This window comes from Oncorhynchus mykiss, chromosome 15, assembly GCF_057628025.1.
Source record: "Oncorhynchus mykiss isolate SJ-2025 chromosome 15, ASM5762802v1, whole genome shotgun sequence".
Classification (NCBI taxonomy): Eukaryota; Metazoa; Chordata; class Actinopteri; order Salmoniformes; family Salmonidae; genus Oncorhynchus; species Oncorhynchus mykiss.
This window is the reverse complement of record NC_143036.1, coordinates 4,355,727-4,367,500: the sequence shown is the minus strand read 5'-3', so window position 1 is coordinate 4,367,500 and position 11,774 is coordinate 4,355,727. Positions and strand designations below refer to the sequence as shown.

Below are 11,774 nucleotides of genomic sequence, written 5' to 3'. Positions count from 1 at the left end.
ATTTGTGTCAGTCTGTCCTGTCTCTTTTTGTGTCAGTCTGTCCTTTCTCTATTTGTGTCAGTCTGTCGTGTCTCTATTTGTGTCAGTCTGTCCTCTCTCTATTTGTGTCAGTCTGTCCTGTCTCTTTTTGTGTCAGTCTGTTGTTTCTCTATTTGTGTCAGTCTGTCCTCTCTCTATTTGTGTCAGTCTGTCCTCTCTCTATTTGTGTCAGTCTGTCCTGTCTCTTTTTGTGTCAGTCTGTCCTCTCTCTATTTGTGTCAGTCTGTCGTTTCTCTATTTGTGTCAGTCTGTCCTCTCTCTATTTGTGTCAGTCTGTCCTCTCTCTATTTGTGTCAGTCTGTCCTCTCTCTATTTGTGTCAGTCTGTCCTCTCTCTATTTGTGTCAGTCTGTCGTCTCTCTATTTGTGTCAGTCTGTCCTCTCTCTATTTATGTCAGTCTGTCCTCTCTCTATTTGTGTCAGTCTGTCCTCTCTCTATTTGTGTCAGTCTGTCCTCTCTCTATTTGTGTCAGTCTGTCCTCTCTCTATTTGTGTCAGTCAGTCTTCTCTCTATTTGTGTCAGTCTGTCATCTCTCTATTTGTATCAGTCTGTCGTGTCTCTATTTGTGTCAGTCTGTCCTCTCTATTTGTGTCAGTCTGTCATCTCTCTATTTGTGTCAGTCTGTCATCTCTCTATTTGTGTCAGTCTGTCCTGTCTCTTTTTGTGTCAGTCTGTCGTTTCTCTATTTGTGTCAGTCTGTCGTTTCTCTATTTGTGTCAGTCTGTCGTTTCTCTATTTGTGTCAGTCTGTCCTCTCTCTATTTGTGTCAGTCTGTCCTCTCTCTATTTGTGTCAGTCTGTCATCTCTCTATTTGTGTCAGTCTGTCCTGTCTCTTTTTGTGTCAGTCTGTCGTTTCTCTATTTGTGTCAGTCTGTCCTCTCTCTATTTGTGTCAGTCTGTCGTTTCTCTATTTGTGTCAGTCTGTCCTCTCTCTATTTGTGTCAGTCTGTCCTGTCTCTTTTTGTGTCAGTCTGTCCTCTCTCTATTTGTGTCAGTCTGTCGTGTCTCTATTTGTGTCAGTCTGTCCTCTCTCTATTTGTGTCAGTCTGTCCTGTCTCTTTTTGTGTCAGTCTGTCCTCTCTCTATTTGTGTCAGTCTGTCGTGTCTCTATTTGTGTCAGTCTGTCCTCTCTCTATTTGTGTCAGTCTGTCCTGTCTCTTTTTGTGTCAGTCTGTCGTTTCTCTATTTGTGTCAGTCTGTCCTCTCTCTATTTGTGTCAGTCTGTCCTCTCTCTATTTGTGTCAGTCTGTCATCTCTCTATTTGTGTCAGTCTGTCCTGTCTCTTTTTGTGTCAGTCTGTTGTTTCTCTATTTGTGTCAGTCTGTCCTCTCTCTATTTGTGTCAGTCTGTCGTTTCTCTATTTGTGTCAGTCTGTCCTCTCTCTATTTGTGTCAGTCTGTCCTGTCTCTTTTTGTGTCAGTCTGTCCTTTCTCTATTTGTGTCAGTCTGTCGTGTCTCTATTTGTGTCAGTCTGTCCTCTCTCTATTTGTGTCAGTCTGTCCTGTCTCTTTTTGTGTCAGTCTGTTGTTTCTCTATTTGTGTCAGTCTGTCCTCTCTCTATTTGTGTCAGTCTGTCCTCTCTCTATTTGTGTCAGTCTGTCCTGTCTCTTTTTGTGTCAGTCTGTCCTCTCTCTATTTGTGTCAGTCTGTCGTTTCTCTATTTGTGTCAGTCTGTCCTCTCTCTATTTGTGTCAGTCTGTCCTCTCTCTATTTGTGTCAGTCTGTCCTCTCTCTATTTGTGTCAGTCTGTCCTCTCTCTATTTGTGTCAGTCTGTCGTCTCTCTATTTGTGTCAGTCTGTCCTCTCTCTATTTATGTCAGTCTGTCCTCTCTCTATTTGTGTCAGTCTGTCCTCTCTCTATTTGTGTCAGTCTGTCCTGTCTCTTTTTGTGTCAGTCTGTCGTTTCTCTATTTGTGTCAGTCTGTCCTCTCTCTATTTGTGTCAGTCTGTCCTCTCTCTATTTGTGTCAGTCTGTCGTCTCTCTATTTGTGTCAGTCTGTCCTCTCTCTATTTGTGTCAGTCTGTCCTCTCTCTATTTGTGTCAGTCTGTCCTCTCTCTATTTGTGTCAGTCTGTCCTCTCTGTATTTGTGTCAGTCTGTCCTCTCTCTATTTGTGTCAGTCTGTCCTGTCTCTATTTGTGTCAGTCTGTCCTCTCTCTATTTGTGTCAGTCTGTCCTCTCTCTATTTGTGTCAGTCTGTCCTCTCTCTATTTGTGTCAGTCTGTCGTGTCTCTATTTGTGTCAGTCTGTCGTGTCTCTATTTGTGTCAGTCTGTCGTGTCTCTATTTGTGTCAGTCTGTCGTGTCTCTATTTGTGTCAGTCTGTCGTCTCTCTATTTGTGTCAGTCTGTCATCTCTCTATTTGTGTCAGTCTGTCGTCTCTCTATTTGTGTCAGTCTGTCGTCTCTCTATTTGTGTCAGTCTGTCGTCTCTCTATTTGTGTCAGTCTGTCATGTCTCTATTTGTGTAAAAGCTGCACGTCTCTGTTTCTTTCTTTTTTCAAGATGGTGTGAAGTTAAGTCTATCTGTTTTATCAGTTTGTTGAAACTGCAAAGGGTTGTATTTCTTTGTGTCACGGCGTCTGTCATCGAGCGGCTGGCGTTCATGGTTGACATCGATGTTTCTCTGTAAAACAGTCTGGTCAGCTGTGTTTGTTTGTGTTTATCAGCTGTCTGTCTGTCTATCTGTCTGTCTGTCTGGGTAGAACATCCAGGACGGTGAGATTCTGACGCATTTCACAGGCAGTGAAACTGATTCCTGTTTTCTGTCCACTCCTCCTCCCCCTCTTCCTCCTTTCCTCCTCTCCCTCTCACCCCTCATCTCTCCCCCTCCCCTCCGCTCTCCCCACCAGTCTTCAGAACCCACCAGGAGGAAAGGCATTCCGGGTGTTTGCTGTGATCTGAATGTTCCCGTGTTCTGACCGGGTGTTCCATGTTCTGGCTGAGTGTTCCATGTTCTGACTGAGTCTTCCGACTGAGTGTTCCGTGTTCTGACTGAGTGTTCCGTGTTCTGACTGAGTGTTCTGTGTTCTGAATGAGTGTTCTGTGTTCTGACTGATTGTTCCGTGTTCTGACTGAGTGTTCTGTGTTCTGACTGATTGTTCCATGTTCTGACTGAGTGTTCCGTGTTCTGAATGAGTGTTCCAAATTCTGGCTGATTGTTCCGACTGAGTGTTCCGTGTTCTGACTGAGTGTTACGTGTTCCGAAGGTCAGGGGCTCCATCTCTCCTCTCTCACCAAACACAGAATCAATCATCTCTGCTGTCCGTTTGGCTGAATGGGCCGTGAACACTCATCTCTGCTGTCAAAAGCTGAAAATGACTGAAACGTTTTTTCTGGCCTTTTCACTAGCCGCAACGTCAGAGGACGTCTCCACGGAAACTATAGACATTTATCACAGGTACGGGCAGCGCTGAATGAAGAGAGATGGGAGAGAGCAAGGCTGGTGCTCAGTGCAGTCCCGTTTCAATGTTTTAATGTCATCTGGTTCATTTTATAAACTGTATATATTTGACGTAATTGCTAGAATTACTTTAAACTGTAAAGTGCAGTACCAGTCAAAAGTCTGGACACACCTACTCATTCCAGGGTATTTCTTTATTTGTACTGTTTTCTACATTGTAGAATAATAGTGAAGACATCAAAACTATGACATAACACATATGGAATCATGTAGTAACCAAAAAAGTGTTAAGCTAATTCAAAATATAATATATAATATATATTTTAGATTCTTCAAATAGCCACCCTTTGCCTTGATGACAGCTTTGCACACTCTTGACATTATCTCAACTAGTTTCACCTGAAATGCTTTTCCAACAGTCTTGAAGTTCCCACATGTGCTGAGCATTTGTTGGCTGCTTTTCCTTCACTCTGTAGTCAAACTCATCCCAAACCATCTCAATTGGGTTGAGGTCGGGGGATTGTGGAGGCCAGGTCATCTGATGCAGCACTCCATCACTCTCCTTCCTGGTCAAATAGTCCTATCACAGCCTGGAGGTGTGCTGGGTCATTGTCCTGTTGAAAAACAAATGATAGTCCCACTAAGCCCAAACCAGATGGGATGGCGTATCGCTGCAGAATGGTGTGGTAGCCAGACTGGTTAAGTGTGCCTTGAATTCTAAATACATCACAGACAGTGTCACTAGCAAAAGCACCATCACACCTCCTCCTCCATGCTTCACGGTGGGAACCACACATGCGGAGATCATCCGTTCACCTACTCTGCCTCTCAAAGACACGGCGGTTGAAACCAAAAATCTCAAATTGGGACTCATCAGACCAAAGGACAGATTTCCACTGGTCTAATGTCCATTGCTTGTATTTCTTGGCCCAAGAAAGTCTCTTCTTCTTACCGGTGTCCTTTAGCAGTGGTTTCTTTGTAGCAATTCGACAATGATGACCTGATTCACACAGTCTCCTCTGAACAGTTGATGTGATACAGCCTGGAATGGAACCAGGGTCTGTAGTGACGCCTCTAACACTGAGATGCAGTGTCTTAGACCGCTGTGATACAGCCTGGAATCAAACCAGGCTCTGTAGTGATGCCTCTAGCACTGAGATGCAGTGTCTTAGACCGCTGTGATACAGCCTGGAATCAAACCAGGCTCTGTAGTGATGCCTCTAGCAAGTCTCTTATTTTTAATGGTGTACATTAAGAGCGGTTTCTTTGCAGAAATTCAACCATCAAGGCCTGATTCACAGTCTCGGAACAGTTGATGTGTTTGTGACTTGAACTCTGTGAAGCATTTATTTGGGGGTGTAATCTGAGGCTGGTAACTCTAATGTACTTATCCTCTGCAGCAGAGATAACTCTGGGTCTTCCTTTCCTGTGGCGGTTCTCATGAGAGCCAGTTTTATCATGGCGCTTGATGGTTTTTGCGACTGCACTTAAATAAACTTTAAAAGTTATTGAAATGTTCCGTATTGACTGATCTTCATGTCTTAAAGTAATGATAGACTGTCGTTTCTCTTTGGTTATTTGAGCAGTTCTTGCCATAAAGTATATTTGTGTTTTTATCAAATAAAACTATCTTCTGTATACCATCCCTACCTTGTCACAACACAACTGATTGGCTCAAATGCAATAAAAAGGAAAGACATTCCACAAATTAACATTTAACAAGGCACACCTGTTAATTGAAATGCATTCCAGGTGACTACCTCATGAAGCTGGTTGAGAGAAGGCCAAGAGTGTGCAAAGCTGTCATCAAGGTAAAGGGTGGCTACTTTGAAGAATATCAAATATAAAATATATGTTGATTTGTTTAACACTTTTTTGGTTACTACATGATTCCATATGTGTTATTTCATAGTTCTGATTTCTTCACTATTATTAGACAATGTAGAAACTAGTAACAAATGAATGAGTAAGTGTGTCCAAACGTTTGGTACTGTGTATGTGTGTGTATATATATATATATATATATATGTATGTCTATGTGGTGTTGTTGGTTTTGTTATTATCGTCTTGCCTGTAGAACTGAACTGATATCCAATATTACAACAACAGAATATAACAATATACAATATACAATATACAATTTAGCACTTAAAGGAATATCATCATCTTATACCGTCATGTAAATAATAGTACGTCAGATTGGACCTACTTCTGTCTGACCCGTGTTATTATCGGTGCTGTAGAAAAGTACTTTATCTGTGGGGGTTTTGTGTTTACCTTTCTAAACAACATCAGTAGGTTTTATTTTTGAAACATGCTGTTTTTCTACCAGTGGTATCAAGGAGTAAGTCAAGGTATGTTTTTAATATGCAGTAATATTCAGAGAGTACTCCCATAGAGAGTACTTCATAGAGATGTTGTGTTTACGGTTTTGTTATGGCTAGGGCTCTGTTTTTTTTGCCCAATGACGTGACATAGCAAGATCAATTGAACAAAACATATTAATGCAACATGTAATGCAACGGTTTAAATGTTTTATGAGCTGAAATAAAAGATCTCAGAAATGTTACATCGTCACAAAGTTTTATTTCTCTCAAATTGTTCAAATAATAATCCCTTCACCTGAAAAGTGTGGCATATCAAGAAGATGATCAAACAGCCTTACACGGGTACACCGTAGGGACAGTGAAAGACTACTGTGAAATGTACAATTTTGACAACACAACACAACGCCACTGTTTTGAAGGAGAGTGCAATTGACATGCTGACTGCAGGAATGTCCAACAGAGCTGTTGCCAGAGAATTCAATGTTCATTTCTCTACCATTAGCCACCTACAGTGTAGTTTTAGAGACAGGACTTTCAACCGGCCTCACAACTGCAGACCTAGTGTAACCATGCCAACGCAGGTCTTCCACATCCGTCTCCTTCACCTGCGGGATACATTTGAGACCAGCCACCTGGACAGCTGACGAAACTGTGGGTTTGCAGAGTCAAAGAAATTCTGCAAAAATGGTCAGAAAGCGTATTCTGCGTTCTCGTCGTCCTCACCAGGGTCTTGACCTGACTGTAGTTTGGAGTTGTAAACTGACTTCAGTGGACAAATGCTAATCTTCGATGGCCACTGGCACCCTGGAGAAGTGTGCTCTTCCCGGATGAATTCTGGTTTCAACTGTATGGCGTCGTGTAGGCGAGCGGTTGGCTGACGGTTGGCTGAAAGTTGGCTGACGGTCAACTTTGTGAACAGAGTGCTCCATGGTGGTGGGGTTATGATATGGGCAGGTATAAGCTATGGGCAACGAACACAATTGCATTTTATCAATGTAATTTTGAACGCACAGAGATATCGTGATGAGATCATGAGGCTGTCGTGGAAATTTCCTCTATTTACCAAATCATGGGAGCAAACCACACACACAAGTCAGAGTTAGTTATCAAAGTCCATCTTTAAGTATATGAGCTCTATCACAACCCTGTGACTCTCAGATAAATTCAGTGTCTCTCAATGAATTCTCTGAGAGCCCCCTCTACATCGCAACTGAGATCCTTTGATAGCAAAGAACACACATGGTCAGACAGCATAGACATAATAAATCGTTCAGCTTTGTCTCCTTACTCAAACCCAGAACCATAAACCAATCCTCCATATCAACAGGCATATATCAAATCCATCCTGTCTTGACATTTTACAGAGACACATTGACTGGCACACAGCCATTGTGGAGCCAAGAGATACACGCTTGACCTCTCCCCTCTCTCCAGCCCAAACAACTTAGTCTTGACATAGAACAGATACTGCAACCCTGCCACAGTATTATACAAAAATAACATTCTTGATGAGAAGTAATTTTACAAACATATGATGAATGTAAAACATCTTACCTATGTTACCACCTAATTCTGATTATTCCCCAACAAGGCCCATTGTCGTGCCATTCATCTGCCGCCTTCACCTCTTGTTTCAGCATGATAAAGCACTGCCCCATGTCGCAAGGATCCGTACACAATTCTTGGATGCTGAAAATGTCCTGCATACTCACCAGACACATCAACAATTGAGCATGTTTGGGATGCTCTGGAATGACGTGTGCAACAGCGTGTTCCAGTTCCTGACAATATCCAACAACTTCACACAGCCATTGAAGAGGAGTGGGACAACATTGAACAGGCCACAATCAACAATCTGATCAACTCTGTGTTCCCAGTCATTTGAAATTCATATTTTAGGACCTAATGAATAGATTTCAATTGAGTGACACCATTAAACCATTTACTACTACAATATACCATTATACCATTTACTGCTACAGTATACCATTGTACCATTTACTACTACAGTATACCATTGTACCATTTACTACTACAGTAAACCATTGTACCATTATACCATTTACTGCTACAGTATACCATTATACCAATATACCATTTACTACTACAGTATACCATTATACCAATATAACATTTACCACTACATTATACCACTATACAATTTAGTACTACAGTATACCATTATACCATTTACTACTAATGTATACCATTACACCATTCACTACTAATGTATACCATGATACCATTTACTACTAATGTATACCATTATACCATTATACCATTATACCATTATACCATTTACTGCTACAGTATACCATTATACCATTTACTACTACAGTATACTATTACACCATTTAGTACTACAGTATGCCACTATACCATAAAGTACTACAGTATACCACTATACCATGTATTACTACAGTATACCACTACACCATTTTGTACTACAGTATACCATTATACCATTTTCTACTACAGTATAACACTATACCATTTACTACTACAGTATACCATTATACCATTTACGACTACAGTATACCATTATACCATTTACTACTACAGTATACTATTACACCATTTAGTACTACAGTATGCCACTATACCATTTAGTACTACAGTATACCACTATACCATGTATTACTACAGTATACCACTACACCATTTTGTACTACAGTATACCATTATACAATTTTCTACTACAGTATAACACTATACCATTTACTACTACAGTATACCATTATACCATTTACCACTAATGTATACCATTATACCACTATACCATGTATTACTACAGTATACCACTACACCATTTTGTACTACAGTATACCACTACACCATTTACTAATACAGTATAACACTATACCATTTACTACTACAGTATACCATTATACCATTTACTCCTAATGTATACCATTATACCAATATACCATTTACTACTACAGTATACCATTATACCATTTACTACTACAGTATACCATTATACCATTTACTACTACAGTATACTATTACACCATTTAGTACTACAGTATACCACTATACCATTTACTACCAATGTATACCACTACTCATTCCCTATTACAGTATACCACTATACCATTTACTACCAATGTATACCACTACTCATTTCCTACTACAGTATACCACTATGACAGTTGGGTATATTCTGAAGTAAATGCACAGTTCACTATTAAACTCCCTGTCACATTGGCAAAGTGCCTCTGGAAAAATGGTAGCCAAGTCACCTGACAAGTCACCTGACAAGTCAGGAAGTCACCAGTTGACCATATTAAGATGGCTGCCATACACACACCACTCTAAACGATTAATTGAACAGCAACCCGAGGACCAGAAGAATGCGTCACACTACCTACTATTACTTCAATGTCCTCGATGACTCACCTCTGCCAAAACGGAGCAAAGTGATCAAAGAGAAGTCCTGAATCTGAGTCTCTCTGACAGGAGCTCTTTGGTGGCCATCACCAGTCTCTCTGACAGGAGCTCTTTGGTGGCCATCACCAGTCTCTCTGACAGGAGCTCTTTGGTGGCCATCACCAGTCTCTCTGACAGGAGCCCTTTGGTGGCCATCACCAGTCTCTCTGACAGGAGCCCTTTGGTGGCCATCACCAGTCTCTCTGACAGGAGCCCTTTGGTGGCCATCACCAGTCTCTCTGACAGGAGCCCTTTGGTGGCCATCACCAGTCTCTCTGAGGAGCTCTTTGGTGGCCATCACCAGTCTCTCTGACAGGAGCTCTTTGGTGGCCATCACCAGTCTCTCTGACAGGAGCTCTTTGGTGGCCATCACCAGTCTCTCTGACAGGAGCTCTTTGGTGGCCATCACCATTCTCTCTGACAGGAGCTCTTTGGTGGCCATCACCAGTCTCTCTGACAGGGGCCCTTTGGTGGCCATCACCAGTCTCTCTGACAGGGGCCCTTTGGTGGCCATCACCAGTCTCTCTGACAGGAGCTCTTTAGTGGCCATCACCAGTCTCTCTGAGGAGCTCTTTGGTGGCCATCACCATTCTCGCTGAGGAGCTCTCTGGTGGCCATCACCAGTCTCTCTGACAGGAGCTCTTTGGTGGCAATCACCAGTCTCTCTGACAGGAGCTCTTTGGTGGCCATCACCATTCTCTCTGACAGGAGCTTTTTGGTGGCCATCACCAGTCTCTCTGACAGGGGCCCTTTGGTGGCCATCACCAGTCTCTTTGACAGGGGCCCTTTGGTGGCCATCACCAGTCTCTCTGACAGGGGCCCTTTGGTGGCCATCACCAGTCTCTCTGAGGAGCTCTTTGGTGGCCATCACCAGTCTCTCTGACAGGAGCTCTTTGGTGGCCATCACCAGTCTCTCTGACAGGAGCTCTTTGGTGGCCATCACCATTCTCTCTGACAGGAGCTCTTTGGTGGCCATCACCAGTCTCTCTGACAGGAGTTCTTTGGTGGCGTTCACCATTCTCTCTGACAGGAGCTCTTTGGTGGCAATCACCAGTATCTCTGACAGGGGCCCTTTGGTGGCCATCACCAGTCTCTCTGAGGAGCTCTTTGGTGGCCATCACCATTCTCTCTGACAGGAGCTCTTTGGTGGCCATCACCATTCTCTCTGACAGGAGCTCTTTGGCGGCCATCACCAGTCTCTCTGACAGGAGTTCTTTGGTGGCCATCACCATTCTCTCTGACAGGAGTTCTTTGGTGGCCATCACCAGTCTCTCTGACAGGGGCCCTTTGGTGGCCATCACCAGTCTCTCCGAGGAGCCCTTTGGTGGCCATCACCAGTCTCTCTGAGGAACTCTTTGGTGGCCATCACCATTCTCTCTGAGGAGCTCTTTGGTGGCCATCACCAGTGTCTCTGACAGGAGCTCTTTGGTGGCCATCAACAGGCTCTCTGACAGGAGCTCTTTGGTGGCCATCACCAGTCTCTCTGACAGGAGCTCTTTGGTGGCCATCATCAGGCTCTCTGACAGGAGCTCTTTGGTGGCCATCACCAGTCTCTCTGACAGGAGTTCTTTTGTGGCCATCACCATTCTCTCTGAGGAGCTCTTTGGTGGCCATCACCAGTCTCTCTGACAGGAGCTCTTTGGTGGCCATCACCAGTCTATCTGACAGGAGTTCTTTGGTGGCCATCACCATTCTCTCTGACAGGAGTTCTTTGGTGGCCATCACCATTCTCTCTAACAGGAGTTCTTTGGTGGCCATCACCAGTCTCTCTGACAGGGGCCCTTTGGTGGCCATCACCAGTCTCTCTGAGGAGCCCTTTGGTGGCCATCACCAGTCACTCTGAGGAGCTCTTTGGTGGCCATCACCATTCTCTCTGAGGAGCTCTTTGGTGGCCATCACCAGTCTCTCTGACAGGAGCTCTTTGGTGGCCATCATCAGGCTCTCTGACAGGAGCTCTTTGGTGGCCATCACCAGTCTCTCTGACAGGAGTTCTTTTGTGGCCATCACCATTCTCTCTGACAGGAGCTCTTTGGTGGCCATCACCAGTCTCTCTAACAGGGGCCCTTTGGTGGCCCTCACCAGTCTCTCTGAGGAGCTCTTTGGTGGCCATCACCAGTCTCTCTGACAGGAGCTCTTTGGTGGCCATCACCATTCTCTCTGACAGGAGCTCTTTGGTGGCCATCACCAGGCTCTCTGACAGGTGCTCTTTGGTGGCCATCACCAGTCTCTCTAACAGGAGTTCTTTGGTGGCCATCACCAGTCTCTCTGACAGGGGCCCTTTGGTGGCCATCACCAGTCTCTCTGAGGAGCCCTTTGGTGGCCATCACCAGTCACTCTGATGAGCTCTTTGGTGGCCATCACCATTCTCTCTGAGGAGCTCTTTGGTGGCCATCACCAGTCTCTCTGACAGGAGTTCTTTGGTGGCCATCACCATTCTCTCTGACAGGAGCTCTTTGGTGGCCATCACCAGTCTCTCTGACAGGGGCCCTTTGGTGGCCCTCACCAGTCTCTCTGAGGAGCTCTTTGGTGGCCATCACCAGTCTCTCTGACAGGAGCTCTTTGGTGGCCATCACCATTC

The 11,774-nt window shown here is 44.0% G+C and overlaps 1 protein-coding gene across 1 annotated transcript in view; it reads left to right on the top strand.

The window, feature by feature from the left end:
- LOC110512106 (cysteine-rich secretory protein LCCL domain-containing 1) overlaps positions 1–5,083 on the top strand; it is a 66,472-nt gene extending 61,389 nt beyond the window's left edge. Inside the window, 1 exon segment of the mRNA XM_036945664.2 lies at positions 2,890–5,083. Within this exon segment, the coding sequence (XP_036801559.2) occupies positions 2,890–2,941 (52 nt within the window). The 3' untranslated portion in view covers positions 2,942–5,083.
- The last annotated feature ends 6,691 nt before the right edge of the window (positions 5,084–11,774 follow it).